The following is a 27,859-nucleotide window of genomic DNA, read 5'->3' on the forward strand; positions in this document are numbered from 1 at the left end:
CAGCATTTCATAGCAGCAGCGCGGCGCGAGGACAGTAACCCTGTGTCCGCTGTTCGAGCACCCCATCTCCAGGAGGCGGGCTCCCTTCCCCCCTCCCCCACCCGTCTCTGCCAGGGGAGGATGGCCGAGGCCTGCCGCACCCCAGCCAACAATCCACAAGCGCTGGCGCTCGCTCCGCGCGACCCCTCGCCATGGCCACTCAGTCACCGTCGGGCCTGTCAGCCTCCTGGTCCTTCTCGGTCACTTAGGGGCCTGCGGACCTGCAGCCGCCGCCCCGCCGCGGCAAGCCCCGCCCCGTCAGCGCCGAGTCCCGAGACTCCCGCGTGAAGCCCCGCCCACGACGGTAACCCCGCCCACTGCGACCATCCCCGCCTCTCGTGCTTCAAGCTCCGCCCCCCAGCGGAAAGCCCCGTCCACCAGCGGCAAACCCGCACCTCCCCGCCCCGAAAGAGCAATGACCGTCCCTAAGCAATAAGCCCCGCCCATAAGAGACAAGCCCCGCCCCCACCGCAAGCCCCGCCCCGCCCGTGCCATCCTCAGGGACTGGCGGGAGCGGCCTGCGTCCTCCTCAACTCGGGAGCAGGTCTTGCTGGCACTGTCGGACCAGGCAGCTGTTCTCAGACAGGGAAGGGAGTTGCAGTCTCGTCAAAGTAGGGCCGCGGCGGGTCGCCCGCCCCGCCCACGAGGCCCGACTCCATTTGCCAGGGGCCCCGGGCTCAGGACTCTGGGACTACAAGCCCCAGCGGGCGCCGCGGGGCCGCGCCGCGACCTGCGCACTGGCGTTCGTTGCAAAGTGCTATGACAACAGCGCGGAGATGGCTTGGAGTTAGGCAGTGTGGGGAGGAGCCCCTTCCGCCGCCTTGGTCCCCGCTCCGCTGCGCCCCGGCCCGCCGCCGCCTTTGTGAGCTGCAGAACCTGCCCTTGTCCGCGCGCTCCGGTCCGCTCAGGGACTGATGTGTTGCCCTGCCCGTGTCCAGGGCTGACCGGGGAGCCATGCAGGGGCGCTCCTCAGGGGGACCGCCCCAGCCCGGTGCAGCCAGAGGTGCCACCTAGGGAGAGACCCCCAGTGCCCGGGGCAGCGCGGAGCCCCCGCGGCTCGGGTCTTGCCCGGGCTCTCTTTGCACCCAGCCTTCCCGCTTCCGGGCACCCCGCGGGCGTTCTTCGGGGGCGATCCGCGCCGAAAGAGGGGCAGGGGACGCCAGGTAAGAAAGCCCCTTTGGAGCTGGGTGTCGCGGGCCACGAACGCCCTCTCTGCTTCACGCCCCGGGCAAGACTGGTCCTTGTCACGGTCTTGGGGCGAGGCGATTGGTTTCTTAGAAAGGATGTGTGTGTTCACCACCAGACCGAAGCAGAGTAAACAGACGAGTACAACAACTCCCCTGGCAGGAGCAACTGCGGGCGCTGTGCACGCACGTTTTCCAGAAAGGGTGCGAATGGGAACGCTTCCTTTGGAGAGTCACGTGTGCCCAGAGCATCCTCCCGTGGCTTCTTCAACAGGTCTGCCTGGGAGGGGGCGGGGGACGGGGCGCGGGTGGCCCTAATTCCTTCTTGGAGGAGGATTAGTGCTGCTCCCGCTCCACTTGCGGACGCAGCAGGTCAGAGGAATTTGGCTAATTCTTTCGTACCCCTTCCCCAGTCAGGTCCTACCCTTGGCTCCAGTTCCCTGGGGAAGTTCAGGATTTTGTTTTTTCATTGTTCTCTCTCTGTCTCTCTGTCTCTCTTTCTCTCTCTCTCTGTCTCTGTCTCTCTCTCTCTCACACACACAAACACACACATCTTTCACAGAACAAATATGCAATGTGCAGTTTGAATGTGTTGCAGAAAAAAACTATAGTCATCATCTTGGCCACTTGCCAAGCCTTGTTAGAAATATGTGAAGTGAGTAATCGCTGAGATTTTGTCTTTTGATGAATAGATCGATCCGTTATTTAGAGAATTGACAAAGAAAAGCATTTTGCAAATCATTACAAGTTATTTTTGGGATCTGTAAGGATTTTTTTGGTTTTGTGTCACTACGTTATTATCTTTAAATTAGGACTGCTCACATGTTCATAGCACAATTTCTTGGTGAAAATATTCATGGCAAAGAATGCATTGTCTAGAATGTAGAATACTTTTAAAAGTTTCACATCTTATTCCGAAGGGATCCTGGGATCTGTGGGGGTTTACCAGGATTATATCTGGCTGTTCTGAGGGGCCATGCATATTGGGGACCCCACTCATGCTTGTGGTCTACGTCTTTGAGGGGTGTCCAGGACCCTGAGTCTTTTGACTTATGTTGCAATTCTGATCTCTCAGAATAAGAATTTTCAAATATTAAAAAAGGATGGTACGGAACGATACTATAGCAGGTAGGGCGTTTGCCTTGCATGCAACCAACCTGGGTCAGTGATCCCTGGCATCCCATATGGTCCCTCCAGCACTACCAGGAGTGATTACTGAAGATAGAACCAGGAGTAAGCCCTTAGCATCGCTGAGTGTGGCTCAAAAAACCCCCCAAAAATTGGAAATCTGAAGTCATGAGGGGTGAATATTGCTAATGATGAGGGGTGGAATGTTGCTAATAAGGAGTTAAATATGCTAATAAATATTGCTAATATTGCTAATAAATATTGCTAATGAATTTTTTTTTTTGCTTTTTTTGGGTCACACCCAGTGATGGTCAGGGGTTCCTCCTGGCTCTGCACTCAGAAATTACTCCTGGCAGTGCTTGGGGGACCATATGGGATGTCAAGGATCGAACCTGGGTCAGCCGCTTGCAAGGCAAATGCCCTACCCGCTGTTCTACCGCTCTGGCCCATAATGAAAATTTCTATCAGCCACTTAAAATATCTTTTTTTAAATCTCCAAAGCAGAGGGTCAGAGTGTACATTGTCACTTGTAACTGCTGTCTTACTCGGGACATTCCCTTTCTCCATCCCCCTCCCCCCACTGCTCCCTGCAGTGCCACAGTTGCTTACTGCTGATATTGACTAAGGACTCCCAAGGGTGGGGCACTAAGCATTTTCAAGTGCTAGCTCACTTTATTGTTGATTTAGTTAGAATTTTGGGGCTCACAGTGTTCAGGGGCTGTTTCTGGCTCTGTGCTCAGGAGTCACTCCTGAGGGTGCTGGTTGCAACAGTGTTGCAGTTTTACTTCACAGTCCTAGGCATTTCACTGGCAGAAGAAATATGCATTTTTGGGGAGGATCACATGACTGTCTCTGGAGGTTTTTGTGTTGTGGCCTGCCAGAGAGCAGCCTGTTCAACCCCCTTTTATTAAATAGGTTGATGGACTAACCAATGATATTCAGCCACATAGGCAGATATGCAAATTAACTTAGTCAACGGAAACAGTGTGAAAGTCAGTTACACACTGGAACTATAGTCAGTTAAACAGTAACAGTAACAGAAAAGGACGTTTACATCTGGGCCTAGCTAGGCCTGAGATTATGGGATGTTGTATACCAACATTTCCCCCTTTTTTGTTTAAAATGACCAGTAATAAACAGTACAAACATTTTCACAAATCTTTCCAGTAATACCTCAAGAAAATCTTAAGAAAATCTAACCTTATTTTACAGAAATTGTTTTTCATTTTATGGTACAGAGTTTACATATACAGAGTTTACACACATTCAGCAATATTTCAGTTCCAGTCCTGGTTCAGAGACATTTGTCAACGAAGCCCAATTAGTCTCTAAACAAAAAGAACATTTTCATGCTATTTCTGGATGAACTTCACAGTCCAGGTTTTTCCACAATCAGTAACTGCCGAAGCACGCCCGTTATCAGATTCTTCTCTTATGGACAAAGAAGAATCACCAGCATCCATAAGTAAAATTAGAAACTTCCTCCTTCTCAAACTTCATAGATGTCTCGACAAAATATGCATGGAATATCATCCAGTCTTACATAATAAACCTGTTATCTCTTAAAATAAACCAATATCTTTTGAACCTATTTTTATATACAATTATTTCAATTCTCTTTTAACAGCTCATTTAATAATTCATATAGTTTAGATATTTTAAATCATGAACATTTTATATCAATCTTTAACAGTTTTCACCTTGGTTTCATGCTTTAATTTTACAACTCTGAATAAGATCCACAAAACACACTTTAAAAAATTTTTTGGAGTAGGATTGCCACTTCTGATTTCAATCTGACTTCAATATTTAAACACTTAACACAGACAGACATACAGAAAGACAATAAAATCACATGCATGTGCATTCATACATACCTGATCGATTTATCTGACTCTCCAAGAACCAGGGAAGAAAAACTGATGGACAGAGAAAGGAAGGGCAGTCCCCAGGGTAAAAATTTCCCTGTCGGCCGATTGGGATTATTCCCCGTTTCTCAGTCCAACTAGCCTGTCTCCTGCTTGTAGAATTGGATCCAAAAAGAAAAGAAGAGAAGCGCTTCTGTTTTTACAAAGCTGGCAAAAATCCATGAAAAAGGAATCCATACTGCAGTTCATTTGCTATCCATTATTCACTGAGAAGCTTTAGTCTTTTTGTAGGACACCAAAAGTGGTTTCTGTCTGCTGAAATAAAAGCAAAACCTCGTCCCCGCCTTTCCACCTGGCCTGGCATCCAACTCCCAGAGACTGGGTCCCTGTAAAGGACCTCACGTTTCCTATTAATTTTATCTAAATCATTTGTAATTCTATTAGAACTTATTTCTTCTGAACTATTCTGAATTTCTCAGTGTTTTTCCACCGGTGTCATTTCATCAGAGCAACTAAAAAATTTTAAGGTGAACAGTGCTCTGGATAGTTGCTGTCTAGGAGAATCCGCATATATTCCCCCTTTTTGTCTAAGTAACATATCTTTAAGCCCACGATTTGCTCGTTCAATAATGGCTTGTCCTGTACTGTTATATGGAATTCCTGTAATATGATTGATACCATAAGCAGAGAAAAAATCACGCATTTTTGCAGAGGTATAAGCAAGCGCATTATCAGTTTTGTCTTAGGGACACCCATAACAGCAAATGCTTCCAACAAATGAGTAATCACAGCTCCTGCTTTTTCCAAAGACAACGCAGAAGCTCATCGAAAATGTGAATAGATATCAATTGATTGATGAACATATTTTTGTTTACCAAAAACTGGGACAATAGTTACATCCATTTGCCAAATTTCATTTGCATACCTGAGGATTAGCTCCCAAAGGCATGTGAGGTATATTGATTGCTTGACAAGTAGGACATTGCCTAATAATGTCTTTAGCTTGCCTCCAAGTAAGGGCATATTTGGTTTTCAACGCAGAAGCATTTTGATGATGCAAGGTATGAGATTTTTCTGCATTTATTACTAAAGCAACCAACTTATCAGCTCGATCATTGCCTTGAACTAATGGATCAGGAAGACCCGTATTGAGCTCGCATATGAACAATGTATAAAGGATGTTTACGGTCTCTCAAAACTTGCTGCAAATTTTTAAATAAAGAAATAAGCTCTTAGTCACTCAAAGGCAAAACAACAGTAAATATATGATTGACAGTTCAATCTGCATATTGAGAGTCCGTTACAATATTTTAATTTTTTTTTTTTTTTGCTTTTTGGGTCACACCTGGCGATGCACAGGGGTCACTCCTGGCTCTGCACTCAGGAATTACCCCTGGCCGTGCTCAGGGGACCATATGGGATGCTGGGATTTGAACCCGGGTCGGCCGCGTGCAAGGCAAACGCCCTACCCGCTGTGCTATCTCTCCAGCCCCCCGTTACAATATTTACTGGTTCAGAATAATTTTGTAAAAGAAATAATTGCAAATAATTTATTCTTCTGAACTGATTTATATGGAGTTTGTAAAACCTCGTCATTTTTCATATCAGTATAAGCAGCCTTTCCTTCTTTACTAGCATCTGTGAAGAATGTAACAGCGGACTCAATAGGTTCAGCCTTTATAATGTTAGGCCAAATCCAATTAGTAAATTTAAGAAATTGAAATATCTTTTGCTTTGGAAAGTTGCTATGAATTTTCCCCAGATAATTAGTGCAAGCAATTTGCCAGTCTTCATCAATTTCCCATAGCTCTTGAATTTGCTCACTAGTCAATGGTACAATAATTTCAGTAGGATTGCTCCCTATTGTCTAGTTCTTCTTCCTTTGAAAATTATTTGAGATATTTTATTTACATACGTAACCAATGTTTTACTAGACTTAATACATAAAAAACTCCATTCCACAATATTAGTTCCTTGTACCAAAATCCTAGTAGGAGAATGTGAAGTCGCAACACTATCAGATTTAAGCTTTCTGAAGAGTCATTTCTATCCAGCTGAGCCTTATTAACAATTTACTCAATTATTTCTAATTCCTTTCCAGCTGCCGGGCTAAGTTCCTTGGACTATTTGAAGAGGGATCACCTTCCAATGTTTGAAACAAATTTTGTAGGGCATAGGTTGGAATACCCAAAGAAGGCCGTAGCCAATTTATATTTCCTCATAATTTTTGAAAGTCATTTAAAGTTCTTAATTTATCTCTCCGAATTTGAACCTTTTGAGGTGTAATTCTACTATCCCATATTATTTGCCCCAGAAATTCCCAAGGAACCTGACATTGAATTTTGTCCTGTGCAATTTTTAAACCCCATGACTAATTCATAAGTTACAGCTTCATAAACCTTTTGCAAATTTATATGAGGTGGAGCAGTGATAAGAATATCATCCATGTAGTGAATAATTTTGACGTCAGGGTACTGTGCCCTAATTCTATCTAATGGTTGATTAACAAAATATTGACACATTGTGGGACTATTCATCATCCATTGAGGCAAAACAGTCCAATGATATCTTTTTTTTTTTTTTTTTCTTTTTGGGTCACACCTGGCTCTGCACAGGGGTTACTCCTGGCTCTGCACTCAGGAATTATCCCTGGCGGTGCTCAGGGGACCATATGGGATGCTGGGAATCAAACCTGGGTCGGTCGCGTGCAAGGCAAACGCCCTACCCGTTGTGCTATCACTCCAGCCCCTCAATGATATCTTTTAGCAGGAGTTTCACTATTTAAGGAAGGCACAGTAAAGGCAAATTTTTCTCTTTCCTCTTCTCTCAAAGGGATGCTATAGAAACAATCCTTTAGATCAATTATAATAATATTCCATTGTTTTGGAATAATGGCTAAATTAGGTAGGCCCATTTGCAAAGGGCCCATTGGTTCCATGAAGTCATTAACTTTTCTTAGATCACTTAACATTCGCCATTTACCAGTCTTTTTCTTGATAACAAATACTGGTGAATTCCAGGGATTAAAGCTGAAAACAGTATGTCCCAATTCAAACTGTTCTGTGACTAATTAATTTAAAGCCTTAAGTTTTTTTTGTTAAGGGCCACTGCTCAACCCAAACAGACTGAACCTTTTTCCAGACTATTGGGAGAGCTCTTCTTCGAGCAGTGGCCCAAATTAAAAGGCGATTGCTGAGATACCTCTTTTTCTTTAATGTATTTCACACCAAGTTTTTTCAACAAATAGCTATTGGAGCAATGGCTGGATGACTGTCGTGTCTCCATCAGGATCACTGCAATGAAGAGGTTGCACATTCTGTTGAACATCAGTGACCACACCCATACCAGAAACAGTAACGTCCACACAATACTTTTGCCAAACTTTAGGCCAATGATGGGAGGCGACAACAGTAACATCAGCACCTGAATCTAACATACCCTCCAGTTTTGTTCCATCCTCAAAGGTCATAGCCAAAGTAGGTCTATCTATATTTCTTCTTTCTCCCTTTCTTTCTCTTTTTATTTTTTTCTTCCTTATCTATATTTCTTTTCTGTCCCTTTCTCTTTTTCTCCTTCCTTCCTTATCTATATTTCTTCTTTCTCCCTTTCTTTCTCTTTTTCTTTTTTTCTTCCTTATCTATATTTCTTTTCTGTCCCTTTCTCTTTTTCTCCTTCCTTCCTTATCTATATTTCTTCTTTCTCCCTTTCTTTCTCTTTTTCTTCTTCCTTATCTATATTTCTTCTTTCTCCTTTTCTTTCTTTTTCTTCTTCTTTTCTTATCTATTTCTTTACTTCCTTCCTTTCTATCTCTTTACTTCCTTTCTTTATTTCTATCTATATTTCTTCTTCTTTCTCCCTTTCTTTCTCCTTTCTTTCTTTCTTTCTTTCTTTCTTTCTTTCTTTCTTTCTTTCTTTCTTTCTTTCTTTCTTTCTTTCTTTCTTTCTTTCTCTCTATTTTATATTTCTTTATTTCCTTTCTCTTTTTCTTTCCTTTCTTTCTATCTCTATTTCTTTATGCCCTTTCTTTTCTCTTTTTCTTCTTCCTTTCTTTGTATCTATATTTCTTCTTTGTCCCTTCTTTTCTTCTTCCCTCTTTTTCTTCTTTCTATATTTCTGTATTCCCTTTCTCTTTTTCTTCTTCCTCCTTTCTATCTATATTTCTTTATTCCCTTTCTTTTTCTTCTTCTTTCCTTTCTTTCTTTCTATCTTTCTTAATTCCCTTTCTTTATCTCTCCCCTTTCCCTATTTCTTCCATACTGAGCCTTTATCTTCGAGTCCCACGTTGGGCGCCATATGTTGCAACAATGTTGCAGTTTTACTTGACAGTCCGAGGCATTTCACTCGCAGAAGAAATATACATTTTTGGGGAGTATCACATGACTGTCTCTGGAGGTTTTTGTGTTGTGGCCTGCCAGAGAGCAGCCTGTTCAACCCCCTTTTATTAAGTAGGTTGATGAACTAACCAATGATATTCAGCCACATAGGCAGAATATGCAAATTAACTTAGTCAACGGAAACAGTATGAAAGTCAGTTACACACCTGGAACTATAGTCAGTTAAACAGTAACAGTAACAGAAAAGGACGTTTACATCTGGGCCTAGCTAGGCCTGAGATTATGGGATGTTGTATACCAACAGGTGCTCTGGGACGTGCAGTCTAACGCTGGTTGGAATGGCGCCTACAGCTCTGTCCAGCGGATGTCAGTTAACAGACTGAGACGGACACAGAAGGAGGCAAACCGATAGACACGGACTGTCCGATCTTTGGGGTCTCCTGGGCAGCCCTGCGTGTCACAGGCTTACCATTTATTGAGTACAGTATCACCACTCTGGCTCCCACCATGTGAACTGCTTAAGTTGACTGATATTAAGGCCCGTTGGGGAGCACATAAGTATCCCGTGGGTGCTGAGGAGCAGGACCCGGGCTATTTCAGAGCCCCTCAGAAGGCACCCTCGAAATAGAGAGTCATGACAACTTCCTATTCTAGTTTGGCCCATCTTGCCCACTACATCTAGACGACCTTTTAATTCTATTCTTTCATAATCACATTTTTTTTCGCTTTGTAATATGCCCATTCTTTCCTGGGTGCTTTTTTTTTTTTTTTTTTTTTGCTTTTTGGGTCACACCCGGCGATGAATAGGGGTTACTCCTGGCTCTGCACTCAGGAATTACCTCTGGCAGTGCTCTGGGGAGCATATGGGATGCTGGGAATCAAACCCGGATTGTCTATTGTCTGCATGCAAGGCAAATGTCCTACCCGTTGTGCTATAGCTCCAGCCCCCCGGGTGTATTTTTGCTTGCCTGGATTATATTTGAGAAAACCCCAGGGCCGGAGAGATGGTGCAGGGAGTACAGCAGGTAGGGCACTTGCCTTGCATGTGGCCAGCCTGGGTTCAATCCCTGGAACCCCGTAGGGTCCCCTGAGCCCGGCTTAGGAGTGATCCCTGAGCGCAGTCAGGAATAAACTCTAGTACTGTTGGATGTGATCCCCAAACCAAATATAAAATAAAAGACCTAGAATGGATTGAGCCTGAATTGGCGGAATGCAAGCCAATGCCTTAACTTCTATTCTGTTTTTCTGATCCTCCAGGATCAGCTCATTTTTAATTCTTCCTGACCCGCAATAGCTGGGACACTGGAGGTGAGGGACCCTCATCAGGTCACATTCCTGTGGGGGAGGTCAGGGAATGACATGCTCTTTTGTGCTCTTTCTTTGGCTGGGTGTCTTTTACAGAACACTCCCACACTGAATCTTATGCAGCTGTCTTCCAGAACGGTGTTCTTCCAACCGTGCATGCATTTGTCATCTTCCTTGGAGTGGAGGGCCTCATTTCTGTTTCCCAGAACTAGACATCACCTTCTCATGATAGGAAGGTGAAGCTGTAGATCTGAGTAATGGTGTCTCCAGGGATGCAAGCCTCCTAATTCCAAATCTGTTTCCAAATGCAAATCTTCCCACGAAGGCCCAGGTTCCTTATGGCATGAACCGCTCCAGATATCCTTCTCTCTTGTAGAATCTGCCAGCATCCACACCTTGCATGAACCCCCAGTACAAGTAGGCGTGGGAGAGAGCCTGTCCAGAAGTCAGCACAAAAATGAAAACTGACGTCAGGTGACACACAAGGAAGAGAATTTCTTAAGCCTAGGGAATAAACCAATTATAGCCAATTTAACATTTTAATACAGCATGAGAGACGAATCTTTTTGTGACCATAGCTGGGCAGCTATGAAAACGAGGCTTCTCGTTTTCTGTTTATTTTTTAAATACTGAATTAAATGAGTAAAATTCATAATTGCTGTAGTTTGAATTTGTCAGGATGAGGATTAATATTAACAAAGCATTACTATAGCTTTTGATATTTTTATGAGATGACTGAATTTTTTTTGGAGTCTGGAGTCTATAACATGGGTTTGGGTATTGCTTCCACCTTTAATTGGGCAGGTGCCTTAACTTGTGTTCAGGGATACTGGAATAATAGAATCTATAGCTCTAATTTCTTTCTCTTTTGGGTTTGTATGTGGGGGTGATACTTGGTGATGCTCAGGGGTTACTCCTGGCCCTGTACTCACGAATTACCCCTTTGGTGCTCAGGGGATTATATAAGATGCCGGGGATCAAACCCTGTTTCACCACATGTAAGGCAGATGCCCAGCGTGGTGTACTATCTCTACAGCCCCCTATAATTTTGATTTCTAATTCTGTTATGCATAGAATGTTGCAAAGCATTTAGAACACTGCCTGAGATTTAGTAAATGATTATTAAATATTAGCTACTTATTTTACTTTTAGATGAAGAGAGAGATGATTTTTGGTTTAGTTTTTATAAATAATAAATCCTGATTTATTATAAATAATGAATAGTATTGTTATTTATAATAAACCAGGGTTTATTATTTATCATTTATTTCTCATCCATTCTCCATCATCTTGATTCATTTTGAATTAACCTTCATGTGTGGTGTGAGGTAGTGATTTTAATTGAATATTTTTTTGCTCATGGCTGATGGCAGGAGCGGTGAGGGCAGGTCTCTGGTTTTCCACAGTTCCCAGGTTCTTCATTACTTTCAGGAATGAAAATACTGAGTAATAAAGTAATGCTCAAACTCAGAGTAGTAAATGGAAGAGTTTGTTGGAAAGTAGAAGAGAAACCCCCTAGCAGGGGAGGAAGTTAGTATAGGACTGAGTTAAGTAGTGTTGCTCATTTTGTGGGTTTTTATAGGAAAACTGTGTCTTTGTGTTACTTTACCAGAGTATCAGAGGATTCCCATTAGTTTCCCAGAGATCTCTTGTCAGTTTTGGCCTATCTGTGTTGTTAAAGTAAGATGAACATCTCTCATTCCCACTTAGGCTGGAGGGATGGTCTATTGAAGACTTTTTGTGTTATCTGTTTCATCATGTGCTCAGGTATTGCCCCATTATCTCTTAGTCTCCTGTGAGCTCAAGATCTGGGGAAGAATTTATGGTCTTGGGGAATGGTAACCTTCTTCATTCAGAAAGAACCCAGGAATTTGCAGGAATGTTTAAAATATATGATGGGGACAGCTAAAATAAAGTTGTTTGCAGCAACTGGCAGAGGAAAACTGAGGCTTCCTTTTTCATGGCTTTTCCTAGCAGCATTTGTTGAAGAAGCTTTGTTTTGTCACTTTATGCTCTTGGTTCCTTTAATTATAAGTTTAGTGTCCATATATCTGAGGATTTAATTTTGGCTCTTAATAATTCCTTTTTTTTTTTTTTTTTTGCATTTTTTGGGGGAGTCACACCCGGCAATGCTCAGTGGTTATTCCTGGCTCTGCACTCAGGAATTACTCCTGGGGGTGCTGGGGGGACCATATGGGATGCTGGGACTCGAACCTGGGTCTGCTGCATGCAAGGCAACCACCCTACTCGCTGTGCTATTGCTCCAGCCCTGGCTCTTTTTTTTTTTCTTCTTCTTTTTGGGTCACACTTGGCGATGCTCAGGGGTTACTCCTGGCTCTGCACTCAGGAATTACTCCTGGCGGTGCTCAGGGGACCATATGGGATGCTGGGAATTGAACCTGGGTCGACTGCGTGCAGGGTAAATGCCCTATATGCTGTGCTATTGCTCCAGTCCCCCAGCCGGCTCTTAATTCTATTTCATTTGTTTTTCTTCCTTCATCCCACTGCCGCACTGATTTGGTTATTGTAGCTTTACAGCCTAGTTCAAAATCAGGGAATAGGAGTTCTCCTATTTTCTTTTCTTTTTTTGTTTTAAGGATTGCTTTGACTGAGTGGTGTTGTTATAGTCTTTGATAAAGGACATTGGAATTTTGATAGGGATTGCATTGACTTTATAATGTGTTCTGTGGGTTGGTCTTTTTTAAACAATGTTAGTTTTTCTAGTCCATGAGTTTAGAATATTTTTATTTTTTGTTTATTTTACTCTTTCACAACTGACATCCCAGTCAATGGTGAAAAGCTGAAAGTTTTTACTCTAAAATCAGGCACAAGGCAAGGGTGGTAACTTTCTACTTTTCAGCATAGCCTTGGTTATTATTTTTTATGAAGAGAATTACTGAAGGGACAGAGAGTTAGTAAAGGGTTTTAGGGCACTTGCTTTGCTTATGGCCAACCCTGGTTCCATCCCTGGTACCTGGTACCCCAAGCACTGCCAGGAATGATCTTTGAATGCAGAGTAAGTCCTAAGCACTGCCCAGAATGGCCACCAAGGATAACAACCAGCCGAACAAAAACAGAAGCAACAGTGACACAGTGCCATGGGGGGGTGGAGGTGGGCGAGACCCAGAGACTGTGGTGGGGGAGGTGGGCCCTCCAGTGCAGGTGTGGTGTTGGAACATGGTATGCACGGAACCTGTCACCAACAGTGTTGCAAATCATGGTCTTCAAGTAAACAAGATTAAATAGATGTATATTCTTGGGTCTCCTTCTGCATGGACAGCAGGTGCTCCAGCCCTCTGAACTAGTTCCATAGTCCCAATTTTTAATTTTTTTTTTTTTGGTGCCACACTCAATGGTGCTCAGGGCCTACTCTTGGCTCTGTGTTCAGGAGTTGCTCTTGGAAGTGATCAGGGAATCCTCAGAATGCCAGGGGTTGAACCCAGGTCAGCCGCAAGCTCTTGGCAAGCATCCTACTCGCTGGGCTCTCTCTCGCTGGACTCTGGACCCCCATTAAGAAAATTTTTTTAACTAAAAAATATTGGGGGACCTTCCATGCAGTATTCTGGGATCATTCATTGCATTCCTTGGCCGTGCCAGCAGGCTGGGGGTGTGGCAGTGCTTGATCTGGTGGTGGGGTGGTATTAGTGTTCATGCTGGGGGCCCCAGCTGGGTCCTTGCATGTACAAGGGACCTGCCCCTGACCCCTGTGACTTCTGACCTATCTCCTGGCACCTCTGTTTCTTTTTTCTTTGGTTTTTGGACACGTCTGACGGTTCTCTCTGGAGTACTCAGGGTAACGAGTAGTGCCAGGGCTGGAACTGTGCCACTTTGTGTGCCTTAGCTCACGGAACCATCGCTCGTGCACTTTTGAAAGTGCTTTTGTTGCTCAGGGTCCCCGGGGGTACCTCTGGTGAAGTTCGGGAGACTTTGCAGTGTTGGAGATTGAAACCCTTTGTTATCTCTATAACTGGCACCTCAGATTTCATCTAGGAGTAAGTGAATCAAGTAGAAGGTCAATTTATAATTATTTAATCCTGTTATTTGAAATACTTGCTAATAGTTTTGACTTCGCAACAGTTTTTTTTTTTCTTTTTCAGAAAAAACAGGCTTGGGGCCAGAGCGATAATACAGTGGGTAGGGCATTTGCCTTGTACTATGTCAAGTCATTTTCAATCCCCAGAATCTCATATGGTCCCCTGATCACTGCCAGGAGTAATTCCTGAATGCAAAGCCAGGAGTAAGTCCTGAGGACCCTGGGTGTGGCCACAAAACAGACAGAGAGGGGGGGAGAGAGAGAGAGAGAGAGACAGACAGACAGACAGAGACAGAGAGAGACAGAGACACAGAGAGAGAGACAGAGAGAGACAGAGACAGAGACAGAGACAGAGACACAGAGACAGACAGAGAGACAGAGAGAGACAGATCGTACTCTCTACAAGTATGATCTCCTCACCAGCTGCTGATTGTGATATCTCAAAGACAAGGCCTGTGTCTTTCTGAATTTGAAAATAAATGAGTGCTCTATTTAAGTATTAATTTATTATTAGTCTCTATTATAAGTAGGCTGTTGTTCTAGGAGAAAGGGAAGAATTAATATGAAAGCCAATTGGTCTAAGTAACTAAAGTAGCTGTGGTCTTAAAAGGAGAGCCCTTTGTTGGCTGTAGGTTTAAAATAAGCAGAGAGAGAGAGAGAGAGAGAGAGAGAGAGAGAGAGAGAGAGAGAGACAGAGAGACAGAGAGACAGAGAGAGAGACAGAGAGAGACAGAGAGAGACAGAGAGACAGAGAGAAAGAAAGAGAAAGAGAGAGAGCCACAGAGGCAGGCTGGGGTGGGGAGGGAACCTGGGGACCCTGGTGCTGGGAAATGGCCACTGCTGGAGGGATGGTGTTGGAACACTGTATGAATGAAGCCTAATCATGAACAGCTTTGTAAGGGTCTATCTCACAATGATTCCATAAAAATCTCTTGGAAAAAATAGTAAAATAAGTGTTTGCTCAGAGCAAATACTTCTAAAAGTTCAAACAAAGGCAGTGTAGAGTGATAGTACAGTACAGCAGGTAGAGTCTTGTACATGGCCAGCCTGGTAAATGATCAGCTGGGATTTGATCCCCAGCGCCCCATATGGGTACATGGCCAGCCAGCAAATATAGCCAGCCGGCATTTTGTCCCCAGCATCCCATATGGTCCCCCAAGTCTTGCTAAGAGTAATCACTGAGCACAGACCCAGGAGTAAGCCCTGAGCATTGCTGGGTGTGACCCCTGAACCAAAACAAACAGAAAAATTAAAAAAATCACCTGCCATGATTTTTTTCCTTTTATTTTCATCATTGCCTTTATCTATTTTTTTTTTTAATATTATAGAGGACTTTGGATGGAGTTTTATTTCTTTTACCAGGAATGTGTTTCTCTAAACTTGTGATTTTGAAATAATTATATACTCACATAAAGGTTGCAAAAATGGTGGTTTCCTAATGATAATAGTACAGTGATCAAAACTATTAAATTTGCGTTAGCCTAGTGGTGTTATTTTAGCTCACCCGGTTTTAAATTATAAACTTTTTCCTTTTTGCAATATAATTCTAAGGAACTAAAATTTATTTCATAAAACTATCACCAAATTAGATTGTATTGCTTTTTTGTAATTTTGTAACTCCACTGGAATTTCCTTATAGTCACTAGCCCTTAAGTCTTTTGCAATTTTTGTTGAATCACTGTGAGATAGTTACAAACTTTCATGATTAAGTTTCAGTCACACAATGATCGAGCACCCATCCCTCCTCCAGTGTGCATTTTCCACCACCAATATTCATAGTATCCCTCCCACCACCCCCACCCCATCCCACTTCCCTGCCTCTGTGGCAGGCACCTTCCTTCCTGTTCTCTCTCTCCTTTATGCCAAAAACAGTAACAACAGGGGGCTGGAGTGATAGCACAGCGGGTAGTGCATTGGCCTTGCACGTGGCCAAACTGGGTTCAATTCCCAGTCTCCCATATGGTCCCCCAGCACCACCAGGAGTAATTCCTGAGTGCAGAGCCAGGAGTAAACCTTGTGCATTGCCGGGTGTGACCCAAAAAGAAAAGAAAAGAAAAGAAAACATAACAAAACAAACAAAAAAACCAACCAGTAGCAACAAGTCTCACAATGGAGACGTTACTGGTGCCTGCTCGAGCAAGTTGATGAACAATGGGATGACAGTGCTACAGTGCTACTTTTGGGCATTATGGTTTGCAATACAGATACTGAGAAGCCATCATGTTTGGTCTTTAGTCTACTTTCAGCACGCATCTCCCATCCTGAGCGATACCTCCAACCATCATTTACTTAATGGTCCCTTCTCTATCCCAACTGCCTTTCCCCCAGCACATGAGGCAGGCTCCCAAACCATGGAGCAATCCTCCTGGCCCTTGTCTCTACTGTCCTGAGGTTTTAGTCTCATATTATGTTATTTTATATTCCACAAATGAGCGCAGTCATTCTATGTCTGTCCCTCTCTTTCTGACTAATTTCATTTAGCATAATACTCTCCATGACTGTCCACTTATAAACAAATTTTATGGCTTCATCTTTTCTAATAGCTACATAGTATTCTACTGTGTAGATGTACCAAAGTTTAACCAGTCATCTGTTCTCATAGCCCTGAAGTCTTTCACCTGTGCTAGCCCTGATCTGTTCTTTTCAGGATAGTTGTGTCATTTTGAAATGTGCTAGAAACAAATTTGTGACATTTTGGTGTTGAGTTCCCACTTCTCCTTCACTTAGCATGATGTCCTTGAGATTTATTCTAGTTGCTATATTTCATTTTTTAAGAACTCTGAATTTTGTTCTGTTCCTTGTCCACTAATTGCTTAAGTTTCCACATTGAAGGGCATTTGCTTTTGCCTTTCATGGAGAAAAGACAAATGGAGAAAGGAGAAATTCACTGTAGGAAATATTCTTTAAAAGAACCCTAGAAGGGGTTGGAGAGATAGTACATGGGTGGGGCGTTTGCCTTGCAATCCCAGCATCCCAGATGGTGCCCCAGGGACCCTCAGGAAGAATTCCTGAGTGCAGAGCCACTTAAACCCCTAAGCATCACTGGGTGTGCCCCCAAATAAGACAAAACACACACACACACACACACACACACACACACACACAAGGACCCTACACAGGATCAAAACCACAGTAATGATAACATTAGATCATTAGATTGCTACAGTCATTTGCAGATATTCATTCCATCTCTGCGTTTGCCCTCTTGTTAAAAATGTATTTGTGACTGTGGATCAGTACGCCTAGTGCTTTTGGGTTCCCAGCTGGTGGCACAACTATTCTGTTTGCTCGTCTCAGTTCCCACACCGCAGACTGTCCTTTCCATGCTTGGTAATGTGGCATTTGCCCTGCGGCATGTCTTTGTTCTTTAAAAAAAATTGTTTTTATGTTGGGACTGGAGCTATAGTACAGCGGGTAGGTGCTTGCCTTGAGCACCGTCGACCCGGGCTCAATCCCCAGCACCATATATGTTCCCCTGAGCCCACCAGGAGTGATCTCTGAGCACGGAGCCAGGAGTAAGTCCTGAGCTCTGCTGGGTGTGACCCAGAAACCAAAACCAAAGCAAAAAAGAAAGAAAGAGAAAGAAAAGATTTGGTTTTTTTTTTTGGCTTTTTTGGTCACACCCAGCGATGCTCAGGGGTTACTCCTGGCTCTGCACTCAGGAATCACTCCTCATGGTGCTGAGGGGACCCTATAGGATGCCAGGGATCGAACCCGGGTTGGCAGTGTTCAGGGCAAATGCCCTAACTGCTGTGCTGTTGCTCCAGCCCTGAGAAAGAAAAGGTTTTTCTGTATTTGTGACTTGCCCTTTAGAGTAGTCCTCAGGGCCTGGAAGATAGAGCAGGGTTCAGGTGCCCAACCTGGGCTTGATCCCAGTACCATGAGGTGCCTTGGGCATGCCTGGGTGTAACCTGGAGGTGCCCAGCACCCTGGTGGTCCCTGGCACTGCAGGGTCGAGCAACACTGTGTGGAACTGCGAGCTGGTTTGCCTGGCACCGAGCATGCCCCTGTGTGCTGCTTGGAGGCGTCCACCCTGAAGTCAGTCCCCAGATTCATTGCTAAAGTGTCACCCAATATTCCCAAACTCCAGGGCGCCGGGTGCAGCTGGGAAAAAATGCACAAACCTGGCAAATTGTTCCATGCTGAGTGGAGAGGGCCACTGACTGCTGGCATCAGTGGTCGTGAGTCAAAGTTGTATGCAATGACGTCTCTTTATTTTGGGGGTGGTCGGCCATGGGCAACACCAGTGTCTACATGTACGACCTGTCCTATCTCTCTGGCCACAAAGAAAATATTTTTATTTATTTACTTAGGTGTCTTGGTCATACCTGTGGTGCTCAGGGCTTTCTTACTCCTGGCTCTGCACTCAGGAATCACTCTTGGTGATGCTGGGGGGAGCACATGGGGTGTGCAGGATCGAACCCGGGTTGACCACATGCAAGGCTTTAGTTGGTGTGCTATCTCTCCAGCTCTGTGAAGTCTTTTTAACCAACAACATAAGAGCTAAAGTCGCCTATTGGTTGGTTGATGAACACGTAACTGGAGTCTCTCAGGAGCCTCACCTCGGATATCCCCCATGAGCAGCGGTTGAGTTTTTCCTGATTAAATGTTTACTGTTACTTCCCAGAACTTACCTTCTGGGCATGGGCAGAACGGGTGCATTCCCCATGGTCCCAGTTAGAGTAGCGGGAAGGAAAGCCTTATTTTGTGACTTCTGCCAGCTCTCCGAGGTGTGGTACTCAGGAGGCCAGGTGGGCGTGTGCTTTGATGCTCTGCAGTAGGTGAGCTCTGGCCTTGCTCTGGCTGAGGGATCTGAGCATGTCCCCCTCTCCGCCAACTAGTGCAGATGGCCTGAGGGTGGGGTAGGGCCTTGCTCACAGCCCACCCAGCTCTCCTTCATCTTGTTGGCTGTGGACTTCCTGCTTCCATCCTGCCTTTCTGTGACTGGAATGGGGGTTGGGGAAGGGTGGGGATGCTTTTTTTTTTTTTTTTTAAATTATTTATTTTTAATTAGAGAATCACCGTGAGGGTACAGTTACAGATTTATACACTTTTGTGCTTATACTTCCCTCATACAAAGTTTGGAACCCATCCCTTCACCAGTGCCCATTCTCCACCACCCGTAAACCCAGTGTCCCTCCCACCCTCCCCAATCCCATCTCCCCCCCACCCCACCCTGCCACTGTGGCAAGGCATTCCCTTCTGTTTTCTCTCTCTAATTAGCTGTTGTGGTTTGCAATAAAGGTGTTGAGTGGCCGCTGTGCTCAGTCTCTAGCCCTCATTCAGCCCGCAACTCCCTTCCCCCACATGGCCTTCGACTACAATGTAGTTGGTGATCGCTTCTCTGAGTTGACCTTTCCCCGGAACGTTAGGCCAGCCTCGAAGCCATGGAGTCAACCTCCTGGTACTTATTTCTACAGTTCTTGGGTGTTAGTCTCCCACTCTGTTATTCTATATACCATAGATGAGTGCAATCTTTCTATGTCTGTCTCTCTCTTTCTGACTCATTTCACTCAGCATGAAACTTTTCATGCCCATCCACTTGACTACAAAATTCTTGACCTCCTTTTTTCTAACAGCTGCATAGTATTCCATTGTATAGATGTACCAAAGTTTCCTCAACCAGTCATCCGTTCTGGGGCATTCGGGTTTTTTCCAGATTCTGGCTATTGTAAACAGTGCTGCGATGAACATACATGTGCAGATGTTGTTTCGATTGTACTTTTTTGCCTCTCTGGGATATATTCCCAGAAGTGGTATTGCTGGGTCAAATGGGAGGGTGGGGATGCTTTTTGAATCTCTCTAATGTCCCTGTTCCAGTGACAGCCATTTGACACCTTCTTTTGGATTTCTTTGTAACTTCAGCATGACAGGAGAGACCAAACTGAGAGGAAATCTCAACTTTTGCTGAAGAATTATGTACTAACTAACCCGGGTAAAATTTGAATTATGGATGGGGCTGGAGAGATAGTACAGTGGGTAGGGCACTGTTTGCGTCCAACCAACCTGGGTAAAGGATCCCTGGCATCCCACACGGTCCCTCCAGCACTGCCAAGAATGATCCCTGAGTACCGAGCCAGGAGCACTGCTGGGTGTGGTCCAAAAAGCACTGTCCACCCCTAAAGGAAATAATATTTGGGCTGGAGAGATAGTACAGAGATAGATACTTGCCTTCCTAGCCGCTGACGTGTGTTTGATCCCCAGAACTGCATCCCCCAAGTATTACCTTGAGTGATTCCTGAGTGTAGAGGCAGGAGTAAGCTCTGAGCACCATCAAACCAAACCAAAGTAAATTAGTAATTTGCATAATAATCCACGATGTGAGGTGTTTTTTTTCATGTGTGTGTGTGTATGTGTGTGTGTGTGTGTGTGTGTGTGTGTATTGGAGTTTTACTACAACAGATACTTTCTTTTCTAGAGTGAACAAAAATGTCTTTATTTAAAGCCCGTGATTGGTGGTCTACTATTCTGGGTGAAAAAGAAGAATTTGATCAAGGCTGTTTGTGTTTGGCTGATGTGGACAATACAGGGAGTGGCCAAGGTAAGCTTGTATGCCCGATGGAAACTGGCTTCCCAGATGGCATGGGAGATTTTGCTGTGCCCAGGAGATGCTCAGAGGACTGGAAGAGGCGCTTTGTCCACAGAATTCCCAGCTCTGTCTCTGTACCACATGGTCCTCTGTGTAACACTGCGGCCTGGCATGGCCCCACCCAAATAATAAGCATACTCTAAAGTGTGCACGGGAAAGCATCATTAACAGTATTGTAAAGCGCAGGGCCTCTATCAGTACAAAATAAACTAACAGAAAATGTGTAGTTTGCAGAACTTAATGAACTGTCATAACTATACCCTAGTTTTGCAGGTAATTTTCTTTATAAGTAACATTTAGGCAGTAGGCCGGAGACCTTCTGCTTGGTTATTTTGTTTTGCTGCTTTATGTTGATTTTGTTATATTATTTGCTAGAACTCAGGAAAATTTTATAAGGTATTTTATGCTATTATTAGTATTAGTTTTGAAGTAAATGTTTTGGAAATATGAGAAAGGAAAGAAAGAAGAGTGTGGGAGGGAAGAGAGAGTGAGGGAGAGAGAGCAAGAGAGAGAGGGAGAGAGAGTGAGGGAGAAAAAGAGAGGGAAAGAGAATGAGAGAGAGAGGGGGGTGGGGGGGAGAGAAAGAGAACCTATAAAAAAATGTGCACCCTCTGCCAGGGGTAATTCTTGAGTGCAGAGCCAGGAGTAACTCCTGTGCATTGCTGGGTGTGACCCAAAAAGAAAAAAAAAATTGTGCGTCCTGAGGAACACTTATACAGAATTCTAATTTTGAATCCACCAGACAGAGACTCTGTCCTTTACTAGCCAGGGGCTGGCAGGCCCATGCTGCTTATGGACCCAATTAGAGTTATTCGCTGTGTCCAGCTTCTGGTGACCCCACACATTCTTTGACTTTTGTAGAGTTTCTGTAGAGTTTCACTGTAGTCTCTGCCTCCTGTGTCTCTGTCCTCATGTGACACCCCTCTCTCCAGCTCTCTTTTCCCTTCTTATGTAGGATTGTTCCATCACCTACTGGCCTTAACTTGTTTAATCTTGCAAAGACTGTTTCTGGGGCAGAGCAATGGTGCAGCAGAGAGGACACTTGCTTCCATGACCTGGGTTCAATTCCCGGCACTCCAGTTGGTCCCCAGAGCCTGCCAGGAGTGATCCCTGAGCACAGAGCCAGGAGTAAGTCCTGAGTACCATCAGATGTAGCCCCAACATCAAAAAGACAAAACCAAACTTCTATTTTCAAAGAATGGCACAGGCATGGGGCTACAATTACCACATATTTTTGTTTTAGAGGGACACAGTCAGTTCATAAACCTCTATTACCATCCCCTCCCCTGCACACAGACTAGACCTGGTTGATCACAGCCTCAGAATTCTAATACAGTGTTTTTATTAAAAATACCAGCTGAGGGGCTGGAGCAATAGCACAACGGGTAGGGCGTTTGCCTTGCATGCGGCCGACCCCGGTTCTAATCCCAGCATCCCATATGGTCCCCTGAGCACCGCCAGGAATAATTCCTGAGTGAAGAGCCAGGAGTAACCCCTGTGCATCGCCGGGTGTGACCCAAGAACCAAAAAAAAAAAAATACCAGCTGTAGAGTTGATTTTCCATGATTAGATCGGTTTATACATTTATAATATTAGTCCTTTGGAAATGTTGATTGAGGAAAAAATTTACTGTGGTAATGCTTATGAAAATTGGTGATATAAAGCTACTTTTGAAATGTTGTATATTATTTAAGTAAGTTCATTTTAATGACGTCTTTTGGTAGAATGAACTTTGTGTATGAAACAGGACTTGGTTATTTTAGTTTCAGATTTCCCTTTTAGACATGAGAAAGATGTTTTCAAGGAAATTTTGCCTCTGTTGTTTGCTTTTTCCTCTAACTTTTATTTAAAAAAAATCTCTCTGCAGATAAAATCATTGTGGGTAGCTTTATGGGATACCTAAGAATCTATAACCCCCATCCCGTGAAAATTGGAGATGGAGCCCACGCTGAAGATCTGCTTCTAGAAGTGCACCTGCAGGACCCCATCCTGCAGGTGGAAGTAGGGAAGTTTGTCTCGTAAGTATGATTCACTGCTTTTGGCATTTCACCTTATTTGGAGTATGCCGGTCTGTCAGGATGTCAGTATGGATTCTTCAGAGAAAAACAGTGTTTCTATGCTAGTCATGAATTCAGTGTATTTCCAGGGTATCATTACCTAGGCATTCCTTAAGCACTTTTATACAGACTTCTGCATTTGCGATAAAGTGATTAACGACTTCTTTTTATAAGTACAGATCTACAATGCCCACTTGCAGCGAAGACAGGTTTGAGAATTGGTAACCAAATGATGAAGTAGGAAGCATTCCCTTCCCGCACTTCTCACCAGCCATAGGTCTCGACGCCTGAGTGCATATACGAATGGTCACACAGAGGGGCAGGACAGCATTGCTGCTGTTGGCACAGGGTGTGCCAATAAGAATTGCCACTTAGATGCCACTTAGTTTTCCATCACAGCTTGTTTGATCAGTTGATTATTGCCTCCCTCCACTACCCCCTCAGGAAGGCTGAGGGGGACCCGGGCGCCCTTCTTCAGTATTTCACCTGTTGGGCCAGATGAGATGGTTGGACCTGCTCAGTGCATGGGCAACTCTGCCCCAGTGGCACCATGCTGCTTTACCAGCGGTGGTCGTACTGGCCATGCTTGGGGGCCAGGCTGTGCCAGTATGGACCTCACACACGCCTTACATGCCCCGCCCCCTGAGCCTTTCCTTCAAAAATGAAAAAGGAGTGACTGATTTGGGGTAAAGTTGTCCTTGGTTTCTTGAAAGAAGCCAGTTCAACCCATGAAGTAAGTCTTCTCTCTTTAAAATCTCTGTTTCAGGGACTGGAGTGATAGCACGGCGGGTAGGGCGTTTGCCTTGCATGCCGCTGACCCCGGTTCGATTCCCAGCATCTCATATGGTTCCCCGAGTACCACCAGGAGTAATTCCTGAGTACAAGAGCCAGGAGTATCCCCTGTGTGGTGGTGCCAGGTGTGACCCAAAAACTCCCCAAAATAAGATAAAATCTTTGTTTCAGAGAATTTTATTTTAAAAATATTGTTGCTTGGGGCCAGAGCTGTAGTACAACAGGGAACAGGGAGGGCGCTTGCCTTGCATGTGGCCAACCTGAATTTGGTCTCCCAAACCTGTAGGGACAAGGAGTGACCCCCTGAGAGCAGAGCCAGGGGGTCCCCAAGCAAAAAGGTAAAAGAAGTGCTGTGGAAGAGTGAAGGGAGCTCCTGCTTCCTCTACCTGTTTTCCAGCCTTTGGGTTCTTGTTGCCTTCGTCAGGGGGAGGATGCCTTGGGCGCTGGGTTTGGCTCTCTCCGTTTGCTCAGCGTGGTCTGTTGACCTCAGGACGGTGCTGCTGCGAAGACACAAGCCAGCGCTTCTAGGCGTGGATTCCCTTCTAGTGACATGCTTCATTCTAGGCGTTGCTGTTTTGAGGATGCTAAAAGTCAGATGGGACAATTATTCACAGTCACAGACTGAATTGGGCAGATCTCATGTGGTAAAAAGCTACTCTAGCTAAAAACTGAGGTTCATTAGATGATGATAAATAAAACAGGATGGATTTACAAAGCAGAAAAAATTCTTGGTTCTAAAAACTGTTTTTGTGTTTTTATATTTTAAGGATGTGAAATGCTTATTCTGGGTGCTAGAGACAAAGTACAGTGGGGAGGGTACTTGGTTTGCATGTCACTGATCTGGGTTGGATCCCTGGCAGCACATGTGGCTCCCCAAACCTGCCAAGAGTGATTCCTAAGTGGAGAGCCAGGGGTAAACCCTGAACACTGCCATGTGTGGCCGCAGGACAGAATGGAACCAATGCTTATTATGGCTGTCTGTACTGTCTGTGAGACAGTACTCAATGTGGATATTTATTGGAAGGTTGGGGTTTGCAGTAGTGAGTGGTTATGGTACAAGTGTGAGCTATTGATCTTTTGTTGATCTCATCTGTAAGGTGTGGTACGCATTTATTTATCATGTGTTTTGGTTTGGGGGCCACACTGTGTGGTGGTTAGGGTTACTCTTGTAGGGACTCAGGACTGTTCTGTGATGGAACCCAGGTTGGGTGCACGCAAAGCAAGTGCCTTGCCTACTGTACTGTCTCTCCAGGTCCCAGATGGGATATGCATTTAGAAATCAGGAAACAAAGCACTTGCTTTGTTACTTGCTTTCTCTGACATTGTGCTTTTCACCTGTGCGTGATGTGAAGGTGGTTTCAAAGTTCGGGAAATGTTGAAAGGAAACATTGAAAAGAATTTTGTAGTAATAGTACAGGACAGTTACGCATATTTGCATTTTCTGCTAGTAGAGAGAGTGGTGAATATTTATATGCCCCCTAACACTGTTTTACAGGTATTATCTAATATAATTCTTCTTGTAAATAGAATCTAACACTCAAAGATAACATGATTTGGTTTGAGCAATAGTATAGCTGGTAGGGCAGTTGCTTTGTATATATCCCATTTGGTCCACCGTGCACCACCAGGAGTAATTCTTGAGTGCAGAGCAGAGTATTGCTGGTTATGGCTCAAAACCAACCAAACAAAGGATAAAGTGATCATATAAAAGACAAGGCTCAAATGTCAGGACATTATTCCATCTATTTTTTTTTTTCTTTTTGGGTCACACCGGGCAATGCACAGGGGTTACTCCTGGCTTGGCACTAGGAATTACTCCTGGTGCTCTGGGGAATCGAGCCGGGGTTGACCACGTGCAAGGCAGCCATCGCTCCAGCCCCAGGACCTCATTCTTGGCCTTCAGACTTGAGAGGTTGTTCCTGAGAACAGAGTCTGTATCAGAGGACCAGAGATGATGTGGAACCATTCCAGACATTGGCTACTGATTCATTTCAGATATGAGTAGGAAACATTTGTGAACTAGGAGACCTTCCTGCTTTCTGGCTTTTCCTGGGAAGTATGGCACTATGGCCCAGAGCTGAGCCCTGCTCACCTCCGGTAGCCGGTCCCCGGGCCTGGCCTCTGCCTGATAGCAGCCGTTTCACCCTGTCCTTGTCCACACACCTTGTCCACTTCTGATCCTTGAAGACTTTGCTGGTCTGATTTCTAGGCTGTGTCCTACTCAGAAGACCATTTGATAGAAGCCTGGAAGTGTCGTGGCAGTGGTACTCTATTTCTACTTGAAACTATAGCCCACCCTGAAATGGTCAGTAGCGTTGTGAAAATTTCAGAGCAGGCGCTGGCAGGGTTGGGGAGCCTAGAAGGCACCTGCTCCCTGTCCGCTGGCTTAGGTCTTTGGCACCACACCTTAGCACCACATCAGGGCTCAGCTCTGGGCCATAGTGCCACACTTCGCAAGAAAAGCCAGCCCGACTCAGCCTGTCCCTGAGCATAGAGGCAGGAGTTAGCTCTGTGCATGGCCAGGTGTGCCCAGCCTTCCCTGCCCTTGGCCCCCATGTCAGAGCGGGAATGGATGGTGCTGTCTCTACTAATGACTGTTATTCTGTGGAACTTTATCCCTAACTTGGCACTTTTAGAAGTCTAGAAAAGAGTCTAGTGGGAAGCTTTTTTCCCATAGAGGAAATCAGGCTCAGAGATTTGCATATTTGTCGAAGTTTACAGATCCATTAGTGAAAGCAGAGGGTCACAGAGGGTGTTAGCAGAGTGCCAGAGGCCCCCGACTCTCTCTCCTGGGAGGGCCCTTTGGCTTCTGCCTGACAGGCAGATCCTCCCGTCTCCAGGATGGTCACACTATTTTAGATGACGTTTATCTTTCATTTTAGCATGTTATCTAGTGAATTGCTTCCTCATGATGAGCTGCAGTTCAAAGTTTCTTTAAACGATTTTGCATATTTTTTTGTTATCTCCCAAACTAATATTAACCTTCTAAAATGTCCCCTTTCCCCAGAGGTACTGAATTGCTTCATTTGGCTGTGCTGCATTCTAGGAAGCTCTGTGTCTACTTTGTCTCAGGTAAGAAATGATTTTTTTTTCTGTTTTGTTTTGTTTTGTTTTGTTTTGTCTTGTTTTGTTTTCTGTAGTAAAACAGAAAACATTAACATTAAACATTAAAACATTTAACATTTAAAACATTAACATTTAACATTAAAACATGTTAAAATTTGGCTTTCTTGGGGCTGGGAAACCAAGACCCAACTCTGAGACCTGGTCCTGCTGGGTGCAGACCTGAAGGCTGCCCTTGGTCCTGCTCTCAACACTGGCCTGGGTGACCTCCGTGTCACAGGGAGTGCCCCCTGCCCCTTCAAAACAATAAAACATGGGATTGATTCTTACTGTTTTTCCACTTGATATGTGTTCTATAGTTCTTTTTTCCCCATGTATTTTTTGTTTGAATCACAGTGGTATACACATTTGCAAAGTTGTTTATGATTGGATTTCAGTCATATAATGTTCCGATACCTGTCCGTTCACCAGTGTACTTTTCCCACTACCAATGGTCCCAGTGCCCCTGTGCCCTGTGCCCACTGTCCCGCTGCCTGACACCATGGCAGGCACTTTCCTTCTTTCTCTCTCTCTGTCTGTCTCTCTGTGTCTCTCTCTCTCTTTTTGCTTTTTGGGTCACACCCAGCAATGCACAGGGGTTACTCCTTGCTCTGCACTCAGGAATTACTCCTGGTAGTGCTCGGGGGGCCATATGGGATGCTGGGAATTGAACCTGGGTTGGCCGCGAGCAAGGCAAACACCCTATCCGCTGTACTATCGCTCCAGCCTCTCTCTGTCTCTTTCTCTCTCTGTCTCTGTCTCTCTGTCTCTCTGTCTCTTTGTCTCCTTCTGGCCCTTATGGTTTGCAATACAGATAATGGAAGGTTATCAGGTACCCCTTTCCTCGTGCCCTTCACCCCCTACACACTCTTGTGACAAGCTTCCAACCATTGACCTGTCCTCCTGGCCCCTGTTTACACTCACCTTGGATATTAGTCTCATGCTATGTAATATATATGTATATATGTATATGTTTTATATCATGTGGGGTTGATTCTTCTTCCTCTTCCTTTTCCTCTTCTCCTTCCCTCCTCCTTCCCCTTCCTCCTCCTCCTCCTCCTCCTCCTCCTCTTCCTCCTCCTCCTCCTCCTCCTCCTCCTCCTCCTCCTCCTCCTCCTCCTCCTCCTCCTCCTCCTCGCATTCCCTTTTGTTCTCTCTCCTGTTGGGGGTTGTAGTTTGCAATAGAGGTATTGAGTGGCCATCATGTTCAGTCTATAGTCTACTTTTGGTATGCAGCTTTCAACCCGAGTGGGTCCTCCCGACATTCTCTACTAGGTGTTCCTTTCTCTATCTCAGTTGCCTTTTCCTCCAGCATGTGAGGCCAGTTTCCAAGCTGTGGGGCAGATCTCCTCGTTCTTATCTCTACTACTCCTGGGTGTTACTGTCCCATTCTGCTACTTTATATTCCACATATGAGTGCAATCTTTC

General features: G+C 44.7%; 1 protein-coding gene across 1 annotated transcript in view; it reads left to right on the top strand.

Annotated features, from left to right (window-relative positions):
• The first annotated feature begins 555 nt into the window (after positions 1 to 555).
• Positions 556 to 27,859, top strand: part of BBS9 (Bardet-Biedl syndrome 9) — a 546,484-nt gene continuing 519,180 nt past the window's right edge. Inside the window, exons 1-4 of the mRNA XM_055119377.1 lie at positions 556 to 1,202; positions 20,310 to 20,432; positions 22,348 to 22,498; positions 26,337 to 26,401. Coding sequence (XP_054975352.1) covers positions 20,321 to 20,432; positions 22,348 to 22,498; positions 26,337 to 26,401 — 328 coding nt within the window. The 5' untranslated portion in view covers positions 556 to 1,202; positions 20,310 to 20,320. The remainder of the gene's footprint in view (positions 1,203 to 20,309; positions 20,433 to 22,347; positions 22,499 to 26,336; positions 26,402 to 27,859) is intronic.

The sequence above is a fragment of the Sorex araneus genome, chromosome 1, assembly GCF_027595985.1.
Source record: "Sorex araneus isolate mSorAra2 chromosome 1, mSorAra2.pri, whole genome shotgun sequence".
NCBI classification, from domain to species: domain Eukaryota; kingdom Metazoa; phylum Chordata; class Mammalia; order Eulipotyphla; family Soricidae; genus Sorex; species Sorex araneus.